This window comes from Mytilus edulis, chromosome 12 (genome assembly GCF_963676685.1).
Source record: "Mytilus edulis chromosome 12, xbMytEdul2.2, whole genome shotgun sequence".
Taxonomy (NCBI): Eukaryota; Metazoa; Mollusca; class Bivalvia; order Mytilida; family Mytilidae; genus Mytilus; species Mytilus edulis.
In genome coordinates, this window is record NC_092355.1 from 54,381,414 (window position 1) to 54,397,241 (window position 15,828).

The window sequence follows — 15,828 nt, forward strand, 5'->3', positions numbered from 1 at the left end:
CAATTTCCCCATTTTTACAGACAGGACAGTATCTTTCCTCTCTAGGAATATTAAGATGTCTTCCCCTTTCAATCATTAAAGGATGTGCACTTATGCGTATTTTGCATATTGCTGCTCTATCATTTAAATTGTTTAGTGAATCAACATATGATGGTCTTTGACCCATTTTGTAGACTTGACGAAAGAAACTGAGCTTAGAAGACTCCTGTATGTTTGCATTTTGATTTTGCAAGCACTGATCATAAATTCTCTGTTTTACTTGTCCCAAGTGGTGCTTTGTTAGACAAATTTTTTCAACAAGATATGAATATCCTAATTTTTGTAAAATGCACTGAGTTTTTATGATCCAGGGGTTTGAAAATCTGGTTGCATAGAAAATTTGATTTACAAGTGTATTTTCTGATCAAAGTATATGCTCTAGAAAATTTATGCTTGAAAAAACAATTTTATTTTTGAGTGGAATTCTACCAAGCTCAGCACGACAAGCATCATTTGAAGCCTTGCAATGAACACCAAGTGCTTCTTTAATAAATTTAATGTGTAATTTTTCAAAGGGTTCAGAGTCCCTTAATGATGAGTTATATATATGTAAATGTAGTTGAAGCACAGTTTAGGTAAAGGGTATCAAAAAGTAAAGATAGAGACATATATACACAAATATGTCTCTGGTCAAGGTCACATATCATATATATATATACATTGCCAGAAAATACAAATATTATTATTGATACACAGTATACATGGTATACGCAGTTAACATGGACTTTGGTTAATGCAAAAGTGCAATAAGGCAGGTATGTTTTTTTATTGATTTAATGATTATTTACTTTTTGATTACTTATTTATTTATTTATTCACATGATACGTTGTTTTGTGGGTATGAAACAGTATTGTCTAACTTGTCTTAAAAAAAACCCTCTTGAAAACGTTTATAATCGTAAGCATAGGCCGCGATCCAGGGGGACCCCTGGGGGCCGCCCCCTCTTTCTTCGTGGGAAAAATTTGGCTGATAATATTGGGAATCACTGAAGCATGACTGGAGCGGGCCCCCTTTTATGGCAGTCAGTGACCCCCCTCCCCCGCAGCCCCTCCCCACTGTATTCTGTATCCGCCACTGGTAAGTTAGAGATTTAGAATTTACATGTGTCAGTGGTTTATAAATTTTGTTAGAATATGGACATTTGCTACCACTCTCTTTTGTGATTCTGATATGTGCCATCAATGGATGTTAATGGGAGTAACGCGACAGCAGTCACTAGTGGAGCAGGAATCACGTTCCTTCCTTTTAATCAGCTTGTTGTTCGTCTGTCCCGATAATCGAATGGAAAGAAAAAGTCAAAGTTCGACTTGACTGATTATAGTCTTGATTTCAATCTTGGCTTAGTTATGAGAATACGTTCGATGTTGTTATGTTCAAGGACGTGACATTGTATACCATCAAGGAGGCCCCTCATGGGGGGGGGGGGGGGGGGGGGGGTCCTAGTAATCACATAATCATTAAATATTTGCTTATCTTTAGTAATCAAATAATCATAAACTAAAAATACAGTCCTAGGTAATCAAATAATCATGAAATATTTGGCTTAATAATCAAATCATCATTAAAAAAAACGGCCAAGTAATCACATAATCAAAAACCCCATGAGGGCCCTCATCAAGGTCAAGATCAAGAATCAACTTTTTAGGCCCAGTTCACTTGAAACTCTCGAGTTAACTTTACTTACTCGGGTATCAACAAGACGATTTTACTTGAACCACTCGAGTGGTTAACTCGTACCCTAGTTCCAACCCTCACCGAGCCAGGGTTAAACCCGAGAAACTCTTGAATGACGTCAAACCAATGATAATATTTTATGTTTTATGCTTGGTCAGGGCCTTAGAGTTGTTCCGAATATCAACTCGAGTGCGTTCACGTGATAATCGATTAACTCTGAAGTCGATTGTAGAGTTTCAAGTGAACTCCCATTTATACTGCACACATATATCTGATGTTTCTACTTCCGTGTCATAAGCTTCCTCTTAATATAATGTAGGTACAATGTATCTATCGATACGTACGTTAAATAGGACATGTCACGTTAGTAAGAATCAGAAGAGAATTTAACATGCTCTATTGTTTATAAATTGTGTGCTTTATATTTTATCACTCCATTAATATATATTAATCTCTATTATATTTTTGTCCTATCTTTAGCTCACCTGGCCCAAAGGGCCAAGTGAGCTTTTCTCATCAAAATGTGTCCGAAGAGCGTGCCTACCAAGCAAGATGGTCGACATGGCTAAAAATAGAACATATGGGTAAAATGCAAGTTTTGTCTATTATTTTAAAAAACTGTTATTAATAGAGAAAACTGGCAAGGCAAAAATGTTCAGGATGTTGAGCTCTACCAATTGTCCATTAATGTCAAAACTGACAGGGGACTTCTTGGACAAATTTTATATCATTTTTTTCTCATTTTTGCCTATTATTTTGAAAACTATAATAGATACAGTGAAACTTTAAGTTGCAATAATGATCAGCAAGACATGATCTTCGAATAAGTTAGCATATTCAAAATCACCATGTGACTCCTTATTAGAGTTATTGCCCTTTGATGATGATTTTAACAAATTGTTTCCCTTTTTCATTATATTTAAAATTATAGATAGATAGAAACTTAAATAAGCAAAAATCATCACCAAAACAAGATTTTTAATACAAACAATATGAAGGCAATCGTCCGTAATGACTCCTTTTTTGGCGTTATTGCCCTTTAATGTCTTTCTCAGTTACAATTTTTTTTTGCGTAATGCCTTTTATGAAAAAAAATTATTATAGATAGATAGAAACTTTGATTAACAAAAATGATCAGCAAGACCAGATCTACAAACAAGTCAAAGGAGTAGGTCCGGTAAGGGCTGATTTTGGCCTCAAATTTCAGGTTCATCTAACGAAATATTTTGGATGCTTTTGAAACACTTAAATGTCTATTTCAATTGATTTGATTAGTTTTTGTGAAAGATTTTAACTGGTTTTGTCATTAAAAACGCTCCGATTCAAGCTTTAATATGAAAAATCTATCAAATATGCCAAAAAACGTCACTTTTGAGATGGTTTTTGTCAAAATGAAAGTGGCCGCATCCGTGTTCATCCTCAACCTTTATATATGTTATGTATTATCATCAAATACAACTTACATTTAAATATTATGGATGAACACGAATGCGGCCACTTTCATTTAAGTCGAAAACCGTCTCAAATTTAACTAAAATGCTAAAATTGTGAAGATTTCAGTAATTTAGCACGACTTTATGATGTTAGTACACGATATATGTACATGGTATCGTCAAAAACAGCCTATATTTATGTAGCAGAAGCATTCTACTTTCCAATAAATAGCTTAAAGATTACAGTTTCACAACTTTGTAAAACTGCTATATTTTGGGGCCAAAAAGGGGTCTTACTGAACCTTCTCCTTTTACTGATATTGTTAGTAGACTGTCACTCTTACATTTGTAATAGGAGTGATTGCCCTCAGATGAGAATTTTTATTACCCTCTGTTGTGTTTTGAGCAAAAAATATAGAGAGAAACTTAACAGTCAAAAGGATCAGTTTTACAAGAGAGTTTTGTCATGAATTCTGTTCTCATCTACAATTTTGGAAAACTTAGTTTCCTTTGTGAATATTGCACATAAACCTAGGTGAGCCTCTAGTTAATCCCCTACCGACAAAGTCGAAGGGAACTTTAGGTTTGCACTCAGTCCCTCTGTCTGCCTGTCTGGTCTGTCCATCCGTCAGTCCAGCATATCAGTTTTCAACACTTTTTTCTTCACGCTTGAAGATATTGGTTGGATATTTGGTGTATTGTTTAATCATGACAAGTTACAGATCAAGTTCAAATTTGTTCTGGTCTGACAACTTTATTTTTTTGGCCTTTTTTTCTGTAATATTAAACCATTATTCTCGACGTAAGTCTCACAAAATGGAAAGGAGATATTTCATTGTCAAAATGCAACCCTGGCCTTTTGGTTGTTATAAAACAGTAAACGATAAACTTAAGTACAAATATACTCTTTCTACTGTATGTGCTTGGTCAGAAGTGGAGTTGGAATAAAGTAAACGTTTTATATCTAATTTTAAAACAAACTAAATCAATACTGAAGGGAACTGCTAAAGAAGAGATCTAGGAAAGATATACTATATAATTATATATATCCCTTTTATGTTTTTATAAATTAATTTATTAGTTACAATTTAACTTTATAAAAAAATTTAATAGTTACAATTTAACTTTATAAATAAATTCAATAGTTACAATTTAACTTTATATATAAATTTAATAGTTACAAGATAACTTTACATTACTGGAATCGTTACAGACTAGATCAAGAGCGAATTATTCCCTCTTTAGCTCACCTTGTTGATTTCTTAAACTTTTAAAAAAGAACAACTTCTCTGAAACTACTTGACTTATTTCAACAAATACTAGGTCTATATGATCCTATAGGTATGTAGTATAAATGAAAAACTTTTTGTGTTTTTTTTAATCAAATGTACCCTCATTTTCCAGTGACATTCAAAATTTCCTGCCCTACAGCCTAGTCGACCCCTATTACAGGACCTACCTATTGTATTCATTATAACTTTGAACATGCATGAAATATTTGTCACTGGACATTAAGCAAACAACTAAGGCAGCTAACCAATATGGCTACCATGGGGAAAAAGAGGGGGGGGGGAGGTCCTCCCATGTAAAAAAATAACAGTCAATATATTGAAAATCAGAATAGATAAAGACAGGGACAATAATGTTCAGGATGTAAAGATGTACTGACTTTTTATTGAATGAAAAATTTCCAGGATCGGACATCTAAAATGACATATATGTTCTATATAATACTACCTTTTTGACGGGTTTCTTGAAAAATGTAATTAATAGGCAAACTGTAAACAGTAAAAAGCGATCAACAATACAAGAGGTTAGGAATGCCCTTGATGGTCAGGCGGCAAAAATGGCCGTTTGACGCTGACAGTAAAGAGTATTCCTACCATCTTGTATTGTTGATCGCTTTTTGCTATTTTAAGGTCAAATTGGTTAAAGTTTTATCGTGATTCATCAAAATATTCTTATTGTGATTTGTCAGAGGTTTCTAAAAATTATCCGTTTCCATTATTTTTTGAAAGAATTTAACATGATTCGTCAAACATGATTTGTCAAAATCAGTTGATTATTTTATTGCCATCAAGAAAATGAGACTTTTTTTCTCAATATTTGCATGAATTAAATAATGTGATCCTATCAATCTGCCATTGTCAATGTTGAAAAGGAAACCAATATTTGTCTTTTTTTTCTGTTTGAACAAATTCCCATGGTGCTTTAAGTTAGTTTTTTGAAAATAGATGAACTTATTTCTGTTAGAAAGATCTAAAAAGTATGGATAGCAAAGATGTGGAAATAAATATCAAAATGGCAAGATAGAGGTGAATTATTGAAAACTAGAGGATGCAGCTGTAGATCCCAGACGTCCAGAAAAAGGGATGCCCTGTCAAAAATAATTGGAAAAGGGGGGGGGGGGGGGAGGGGGTGCAGTCATAAGTCAGATATAAACACTTGATAGATACCAGGCTTATAATTTTTTCCGCCAGACATGTATTTCATATATGAGAGACTCATCAGTGACACTCAAATAAAAAGTTAAAAATGGCAAATAAAACAAATACTTGAACACACTTCTTTTTGGCCCCCTTTTTTTTGCCCTTTGCATCCAACCCCCCCCCCCCCCCCCCCCCCCAACCCCTTTGGATCTATTCATGGTCAATCCTCGAGGAGATGCTAATTCTATTGTATAAGAAAAACAGGAACAAATTTGTTTCAAGACCAATTTTTGTGAAATATCACCCTCAAAGATACTCAAACACAGCAAAGCTTATTTAAATAAATATAATAATACTCCGTTTATTTCACAGGTAGAAAGTTAAAATGGAAAACGGCCAAACTACTTCAACCAGAAATGGTGTCGGTGATGTCAAAAAGTTAAAAATGGAACGTAATACAATGAACGGAGCTACCAATGGGGCAAATGGTGCCCCAGCAGAAGATCAGCACCATTTCCTGACAAAGCTAATGGATATGATGATCACAGAGGGTATTGACAAAGCCAATGACAGGAAAAATAAACTTGTGGAATTTAAACACCCCAAAGAACTAGAGAAAATACTTGATCTGAAATTGAAGGACCCAACAAATGACGATCGTCTGCTGGATATATGTAATGATGTGATAAAATACAGTGTTAAAACAGGTTAGATTACTTTGACCAATTGTTTTGCTAGAATAGAGGGATGTAATTGCAATATAAGTTAAAAATTCCAATTTTAAAAGTGCTACAAAAATCGTGTTTTATTTTAGTGACTTGATTATTGTGATGGAAAAAAAAGCAAAGATGCCAAGAGTATTTTCAAACATTATCTCATGTTGAAGAAAATCTGAAAACTTTATGTCAAAAAATGAAAAAAAAACAAAACTAAAAGAAATAACAAATCCTAAAAATACTACATAGATAACTTATGATTGAGAAGCATAAACCCTAAAATGAAAAACAGGGTGTGAACTTAGGTGCTTCAGAGGACTATTTGCATTCCTTGAAAAGAGGATCATAATAAAATAAATCCTATATTTTTATCCCCTCCATGATTTTTCAGTCCCAACATATTTTTTCTATTTGTTGCTATTTTTGTACAAGTTCCTGCAATTTTCCTCTCCAAAAATAATAAAAATAAATAAAAATCAACTAAGAAGTTTAATTAAAATCAAACAGTTTAAGAACATATAAAATGAATTGTTTACTTTTAACAGTTTGAATCTCAATAAGACTGAACATAAATAAGGGAGATAACTTTTTTCCTTTAACCAGGATTTATACACTATAATCCTCAGCCAGGGTATCATAATTTTCACGGACTGTTTCTGTAGTTGTCCTCTTATTCAATAATACCTGAAGTCTAATGTTTGGACTCTAATTTCAATAACTTTACTCACTTATTTATGAATAAAAGGAGATGTGGGGTATACATCATTTAGACGGCAACCTAAATATATTGGACACTTATTTACTTACTAACTGCATTACTAACTAACATATTTTCACTAGATAACAACTGTGTGTAGTTACCATTGTTTTATTTTGCTACTAAAGTAAAAGTATAATTTTGTATTTGTTGTAGGTCATCCTAGGTTTTTCAATCAGTTGTTTGGTGGTCTGGATGAGTATACGCTTGGTGGTGCATGGCTTACAGAAACACTAAATGCTAGCCAGTAAGTTGTTATTCCATCTTTGAAAGGTTTGTCAGATCTATATAAGGAGACAGTAATGGAAATAATATTTTCTCACATGTGATCATATATGCTAATGTGTAGGGTACCTTGTGTACCTTTTTGTGTTAACCAGTGTTTTGGCCTTTTTCAAGGTGTTGTTAACTGTTATCTGAGATACATTTAAACTGTTAACTGTTTTCAACCCACTGTGTTAACTGTTATCAGCATTTTTGCATTTGTTGTTAACTGTTTTTGCCAAAATCGAGGTGTTGTTAACATGTTAACGGACCCCCTATTGCCCCCCCCTCGGTTATGTGTAGCTTTTCATGTTTGTTAATATTTGGAAGAACTTATGATTTGTATTTGTGATGCAGCTGAGGATTCTGACGGGGGCACACTTGCACACTTCCCCCTCTAGAATAAAGAAAAGCTGTTACAATGGTATAATTACAGCCAATTTTGTGTTCAAAAAAGGTTTCCTAGTTCTTAAGGACGCATCCCCAAATCCAGGATCCATGTCTTTGATGGTGTAATAATGATCTGATATGACTTACTGAAATTGCTTTACTCTTTATAACCAGGTACACATATGAAGTTAGCCCAGTGTTTACCTTGATGGAGCAATGTGTCATTAGGAAAATGCTAAGATTAGCAGGAATTGAAAATGGCGATGGAATATTTTGTCCAGGTAAATTTTTATGCTTCATTTAGTTTACTTAATTTTTTTTTAAATTGATTTGTAAAATTGACAAATTTGCATCATATTTATTTATGCATTTGAAGTTCAGTTTGAAAAATTCTGACAAGGTCAATCTACGAAAACTTCAAAGTTTTATGAGGACTCTAATACATGCATTGGTTGCCTGTTGCGGTTCTTAGTTCAAAAGCTAATCATTTACCGGTAAAACATTAAAATCATACTAAATAATATCTATAAGATAGAACATTATGATCAACATCATCAAAATCTGATTAGTTCAAGATCATTTAGCACAAGCAGCCACTATAAATCCAAGTTTAAGAATCACACCAGAAATAAACTGGAATTTTTTTCTAAATCACAATAGGAAAAACATAATAGTTCCTACGGCACATCGGGAATAGCTTAAACAAATTCATACAGTAAAACAGGAACAGTCAATAGGAATCAATGAATTACTTGACAATAGACCACTTTCCAGTTATGTCCTTCACCGGAAAAAAAATCGTCAATTATCAGAAACTAATTTGCCGAATGATTCGTGCAATATTGCATCACATTTTCTAACCACTTGCTCAACATAGGAGTGGAAGTGACGATTCCCCTAAAGGCACAAATGATGTTCACTTTCATCAAAGTTTTTGACGGAAATTCATTGTACTCGAAAGTTGTCTATAAGCAGAAATGAATTCATACAGCACATCACGAAAGGAATCATTATAATCACATGACAAATAGTCAAGACAAATTCATAAAGCATAGGACAAAAAGCCGAGAAAAATTCATAAGGCACAACCAATAACTGATACTAATTCATATTACACACCATGAATAGCCGAAACCAATTTAAATATAGCACATAATCATGATAATGAATAGCGGACCCTCATTCATGAATTACGTGACAACTAGGTAAAGGATTCTTACATCACATCATGAGAGTTATTAAAACACAAGTTCATGAATTACGTGACAAACCACTTTATATAAAAATTCATACAGCACTTCATGAAAATATGACAAAATCATAAGTTTCATGACTAATAGGCAATCACTTGATTTTCACCTCTATACTGTTATATAAAGTTATAGAGAGAAAAAATTTAGTGACAAGTACATGTAATCTTTTTTTCTGCCACACATCTTGAAAAGAGCACAAAAATTCATAAATAACTTGACAAATGACAATTTTTGGCTTTAATACATGTAGGCTTAAATTCATAGTTTAAAAAAAAAAGGAAATTTCTGTATAATGTAACTATTTCAAAAAGGTTGCATATTTTCATTTATTTATAAAAATCTTTTTGATATATAAGATACTATATTAAATTACTATCTGATGGAAATTTTGCCTTTTCAGTGTGTGGATTCAGTAACTATTAGTCCTTGCATAATTTAATGCATTTTATTAATTTTTCAGGACAAAATAATAAATTTTATTTTGTCATTTTTCTGCATATTTTAATACTGTGGATTAATTTTTAGCTCACCTGACCTGAAAGGTCAAGTGAGCTTTTCTCATCACTTGGCGTCAGTCGTCCGTCGTCTGTAAACTTTTACAAAAATCTTCTCCTCTGAAACTACTTGGCCAAATTTAACCAAACTTGGCCACAATCATCATTGGGGTATCTAGTTTAAAAAATGTGTAGCGTGACCCTACCAACCAACCAAGATGGCCGCCATGGCTAAAAATAGAACATAGGGGTAAAATGTAGATTTTGGCTTATTACTCTGAAACCAAAGCATTTAGAGCAAATCTGACATGGGGTTAAAATTGTCTATTAGGTCAAGATCTATCTGCCTTGAAATTTTCAGACAAATCGGGCAATCCGTTGTTGGGTTGCTGCCCCAAAATTAGTAATTTTAAGGAAATTTTGCAGTTTTTGGTTATTATCTTGAATATTATTATAGATAGAGATAAACTGTAAACAGCAATAATGATCAGCAAAGTAAGATCTACAAATAAGTCAATGTGACCAAAATTGTTAGTTGACCCCTTAAGGAGTTATTGCCCTTTATAGTCAATTTTTAACCATTTTTCTAAAATTTTAATATTCTTTTAAAAAATCTTCTCCTCTGAAACTACTGGGCCAAATTTAACCAAACTTGGCCACAATCATCATTGGGGTATCTAGTTTTAAAAATGTGTCCGATGACATGGCCAACCAACCAAGATGGTCGCCATGGCTAAAAATAGTACATAGGGTAAAATGTAGATTTTGGCTTATATCTCTGAAACTAAAGAATTTAGAGCAAATCTGACTTGGGTAAAATTGTTTATCCGGTCAAGATCTATCTGCCCTGAAATTTTCAGACAAATCGGACAACTTGTTGTTGGGTTGCTGCCCCCGAATAAGTAATTTTAAGGAAATTTTGGAGATTTTGATTATTATCTTGAATATTATTATAGATAGAGTTAAACTGTAAACAGCAATAATGTTCAGCAAAATAAGATCTACAAATAAGTCAAACATGACCAAAATTGTCAATTGACCCCTTAAGGAGGTATTGCCCTTTAAAGTCATTTCTTTACAATTTTCATAACTTTTTTAAAAGTTTCAGAAAATATTTTCCACTGTAATTACTGGGTCAAGTTCAATATAGATAGAGATAATTGTAGCAACAAGAATGTTCAGTAAAGTAAGATCTACAAACACATCATGATCACCAAAACACAATTTTGTCATGAGTTTATCTGTGTCCAGTGTTTAATATGCACATAGACCAAGGTGAGCGACACAGGCTCTTGAGAACCTCTAGTTATTTGTGGGATAATTTTCAACAAAGTATACATTTCCTAAGGGATTCTGTATAGATTCTGGCAAATCCACGAAATCAAATATCCACGGAAATAAATGAATCCACAGTAGTATGTTATTTCAAAATTTCATATTATGTTCCAATCAGTATGTTTGAACTTTGACTTGTTGTTTTTCTGTACAAATACGATTTATTCCAGGTGGTTCCATTTCCAACATGTATGCACTTAACGTAGCTCGGTATCAACGATTTCCGGATTGCAAAACGAAGGGGATGCAAGCCCTACCTAAAATTTGTGTATTGGCCTCAGAGAAGGTAGTCCATAGCAACAGTTACCATTTTTCTGTATTCTATATATTTTTGCCCATTTTTCACTAGTGTTTATATTTAAGCACCCCTTGATTTTCTATTCTTTTTTTACGGACCCGTTTTTCTCTGTTCTGTATTTTTGTACCTATTATTCTATATTCTGTTAACCCCATCCAAACCCTCATAATACAAAAAAATTCATATGAAACAATTTTTGCTAATGCATGTTCATCTTCGCTAGCCAAGGGTTACGATCCACTCCCGTTCTCTTCACCCTTGGCGGATTGAGATAAAATTTCAGAGACACAAGGAAAGGATTTTAATTGGTTGCAGTAGAAACTCACTGTATCCAATCAAAAAGCGTCTATAACATGATCACGTGTAAATGTAGAAAGTGTTTGTAAACAATTGCCACGTGTTTATTGTGCAACATGTCTTTACATTACTAAACATACGACTATATTTAGTGACAACTTGAATGTTTTTAATCAACTAATAGAAGTTCCTGTGTATGTTTCATGCACAAATGCATGAATGTTGACGTATATTTTCGTTTCCGGCTTTACCAAGTGTGTAGAATCTAGACGCTACCGTGTTTATATCTTCAAATTGAAGAGTTCAAGTGCTACCATTGGTCAAGAATAATGTATTCGGAATGGGCTTGACTTTAATCTTCCGATAGATGGCGCAACATTGATATCACAAATGTTAGCTCAATCTGCCAAGGGTGAAGAGAACGGGAGTGGATCGTAACCCTTGGCTAGCGAAGATGATGCATGTTATTACTTACCTACTTACTTACTTACTTACTTAGTCCTTGCTATGCCTTATGGCACAAAGGGCAAACATGTATGTTCTGCTTGCATTTAAATTATATGCTGATATTAGAAATTTACATGTGTGTATATGGTTTTGATAATAACTAAGTGGTCCTACTAGTATATTTTTGTACCATGGAATTCAGTAGTCTGACAAACTGCAGGTGTTTTAACCCTCGTCCTATTGATGTCATCTTTACAACAAACCAGAAGCTTTATTATAAATGTTTTTGGACAGATAGTGCCAAAATTATGGATGATTATTCTAAATTCAAGAGAATTAAAAGAGTTTGAAACTTTTTATACGACCGCAAAAATTAAAAAAATTGTTGGTTGTATATTGGTATCACGTTGTCGTCAGCGTCGTCCATGACAGATGGTTTCCGGATAATAACTTTAGTATAAGTAAATAGAAATCAATAAAATTCAACACAAGGTTTATAACCACTAAAGGAAGATTGGGATTGATTTTGGGGGTTATTGTCCCAACTGTTTAGGAATTAGGGACCAAAAAAGGGGCCCAAATAAGCATTTTTGTAGTTTCCAGACAATAACTTGTGTTAAAGTGTATGAATCTCTCTGAAATTATACCACAAGTTTCCATACAACAAAGGGATGTTTATGATTGACTATGGGGGTTATGGCTCAAACCAGTTAGGAATTAGAGGGAAAAAAGGGGGAAAACAAGTTTTTTTTTCTGGTTAAAGGACAATTAAGACAATTTAAAAGCAGTCTAAGGGAGGTTATTCAATTCCAATTTAAAACAACAATGTTTGATTACCTCCCTTACACTGCTTGTAAATTATGTATTAAGAAATGATGATTGTCTTGAGGTGATTAGCTGTCAATTTATTTTTAAAAGTTACTATTAATTAATGACTATGTATGTCATTTTATATTTTAAGACTGTATTTAAAAGGGTAATTATGGTTGCTAACTTTATTAGAAATTTGAATTCAGATTTTGACTATATCTTGAGGGAATGAATTTTTTTTGGAATAAGGGACAGGGGTAGGTGAAAAAAAATTGTGGAGGGGGGAATACAAATTTGTGGGGGGGTGGGGGACTATTTGTTCTCATTTCAGATTTCAGAAATTAAAAAGAAGATTTCTTCAAATATTTTTTTTGGGGGGTTAATATTCAACAGGATAGTGTATTGCACAAAAGCAAAAAAATTAATATAAATTCAAATCATATAACCAATTTTTAAGTTCTTTGACTACAGTTATTCTGTGGCAGAAACCTATTATGTGTCAAATGTTAATTACAATCCAAATTCAAACCTGTATCAAACGTGAATATTGTGTCCATTTTTGCCCTAACTTTTCAGGGTTCGATATCTGCGGTCGTATCCAGCTGCGCTCAGCAAAGCAATTTATTATTGAATATTATAAAACTTCACATTGAAATACAAATTTTTAATTGGTTGATAAGAGGGAGATATTATATACACTATAATCATTCACTGAGACGCTTGATCATTTGTGCACTTAATTGAATATGGATGGTTGTTATTTACATGATGTCATCGTTTATGACTTTGAATTTGAAATTTAAGAGACAATGGTAACACAAATTTCATTATAATGAATTAAATAACTCATGGCTGAGAGATGATAGAGCAGATTGTTACCCTTTGAAAAAACATGGTCAACTCACTGGGCTTCGCTTTGGTTGAAAAAGTTTTCTCAGGGTAACAATTTGCAGATTCATTCCTTTACTGTTAGAAATAATAGTTTATGACTAAACTTTAAGAAGACTGAAAGAAAACAATGTACAAGATATTTTTATCGAAACCTGCAGATATTTAGACAATATACAATGGCTTTTCCAGGATAGGGCGTAGTGGGTGCACTCCCATGATGCATCTTTTGATCTTGCAAAAGAGATAAATCACATGTTTCTTACAATTTATATGAATTTCTTAGCATTAAATGGCTTAAAAATTTGTTTGCCTTGCTCTGCTCGCAAGAATCTATTACTTTCTTTTAGGAAAATACGCCCCATTTTAAAAATCCTAGATTTGTCTTTGATATGTTCTATGTAAACAGTCAGAAATACTAATTAAACAATTGATTTCAGGATCACTTCTTTTATTAATTTGAATCTCGGTAACTTATTAAAGTGATTTTGACGTTTCATTTGAACTTCAAATACAAATTTCATGAATTTCCCCCTAATAACAATTGTTCCTCAATTAATTTTTAGATAACATGTGCTAAGATACCAAAATCATATGCAATTATGCTCTATTGCTTTACTTATACCCCCACACAACGAGTTGCGGAGGGTATAATGTTTTTGACCCGTCTGTCCGTCTGTCTGTCCGTCCGTCCGTCCATCCGTCAGTCCGTCAGTCGGTCAGTCCTGTTTCTTGTCATCGCAACTCCTCTCAAACCACACAACAGAATTTCACGAAACCTTTTTAGATAATAAGGACATACTATGTAGTTGTGCATATCGACAGGAAATTACGATTCAATTTTTTTCTAGGTGTTACGCCCCTTTAAACTTATTTACCTTTATGTACTACTGCAACAGTTTGTCATCTCAACTCCTCTGAAACCACACAACAGAATTTCATGAAACTTTATGGATAATAAGGACATACTACGTAGATGTGCATATCAACAGGAAATTACGATTCTTTTTTTTCCAGTAATTACGCCCCTTTGAATTTATTTGCTTCAATGTACTTCTGCAACCTTTTGTCATCGCAACTCCTTTCAAACAACACAACAGAATTTCATGAAACTTTTTCAGATAATAGGGACATACTATGAAGATGTGCATATTGACAGGAAATTATGATTCAATTATTTTTTCTTACACATATTTTATTTCTCCAATGACAATGTGGGGACGTGGGGTATGTGAGCGCACTCACTAAGGTTCTTCAATTTTATATAAAAACAAACATATTCAAAGTTGTTAATTGTGTTTTCATTATATTTTATTGGGTATTTACTTTCATGAATTTTGAAGGAATATGTTTCAATTCAGCAATTTTCACATTTCTGATAGGTTTTTGAGCAGAATTTAAAAAAAACATAAATAAAGTTTTTCTTCAATTTTTTAATCCAGGAAAATTGGTACCAACATGAAACAAACGAATCTAGAATAAATGAAAAGTTATTAAAACTTGTTAAATAAACCTATTTTAAGTATATATAAAGAAAAAGAAATATATATTTCAAAAGTTAGACATCTGTGTGTAAAACATATAAAATTTGTATTTGATATGTTTGTCAGACAAAATTTGGCCATTTTACTAGATGTGCGTTTAAATTTAATATCAATCTCATTTAATTATACAGAGTTTTATTCTCACAACATTGAAATCTAAAACCAAATGAACACAAATAGTATAAAAGAGAAGCAAAAGATACCAAAAAGACAAACTCATTAGTCGGGAAAAAAACTGACAATGCCACGGTAAAAATCGAAAAACAATCAAAAGAAAAGCAACAGTATACAAAACTCAAATTGGAAACAAGACTGAACAACACGAACACCACTAAAAACCAAGTATGATCTCAGGTGCTTAGGAAGGGTAGCAGATCCTGCTCCACATATGGCACCCATATTTTTATATAAGTAACACATTAAACATCAGATTTGTATTACTGAAGATATTTTATTTCTTTTACAGGCACATTATTCAGTCAAGAAAGGGGCAGGATTTCTAGGTATTGGTATGGACAATGTTCTACCTATTCAAACAGATGATCAGGGTAGGATGTGTCCTAAAGCACTGGAAGAAACTATACAAGACTGTATATCCAAGGTATTTGTCCCTATAGACATATGATATAAGATGTGTTCTAAATATGCAAGATATTTCATAAAGTATGTAAGATATTTCATAAAGTATGTAAGATATTACATAAATTTCGATTATGACGTCAAATTTTCTTGCTTTCCTCTGAAATTCCTATTGTGTCG

General features: G+C 33.0%; 1 protein-coding gene across 1 annotated transcript in view; it reads left to right on the forward strand.

Annotated features, from left to right (window-relative positions):
* Positions 1-697: 697 nt before the first annotated feature.
* LOC139498810 (cysteine sulfinic acid decarboxylase-like) overlaps positions 698-15,828 on the forward strand; it is a 36,038-nt gene continuing 20,907 nt past the window's right edge. Inside the window, exons 1-6 of the mRNA XM_071287367.1 lie at positions 698-794; positions 5,949-6,283; positions 7,206-7,296; positions 7,878-7,984; positions 10,956-11,071; positions 15,536-15,670. Coding sequence (XP_071143468.1) covers positions 5,962-6,283; positions 7,206-7,296; positions 7,878-7,984; positions 10,956-11,071; positions 15,536-15,670 — 771 coding nt within the window. The 5' untranslated portion in view covers positions 698-794; positions 5,949-5,961. The remainder of the gene's footprint in view (positions 795-5,948; positions 6,284-7,205; positions 7,297-7,877; positions 7,985-10,955; positions 11,072-15,535; positions 15,671-15,828) is intronic.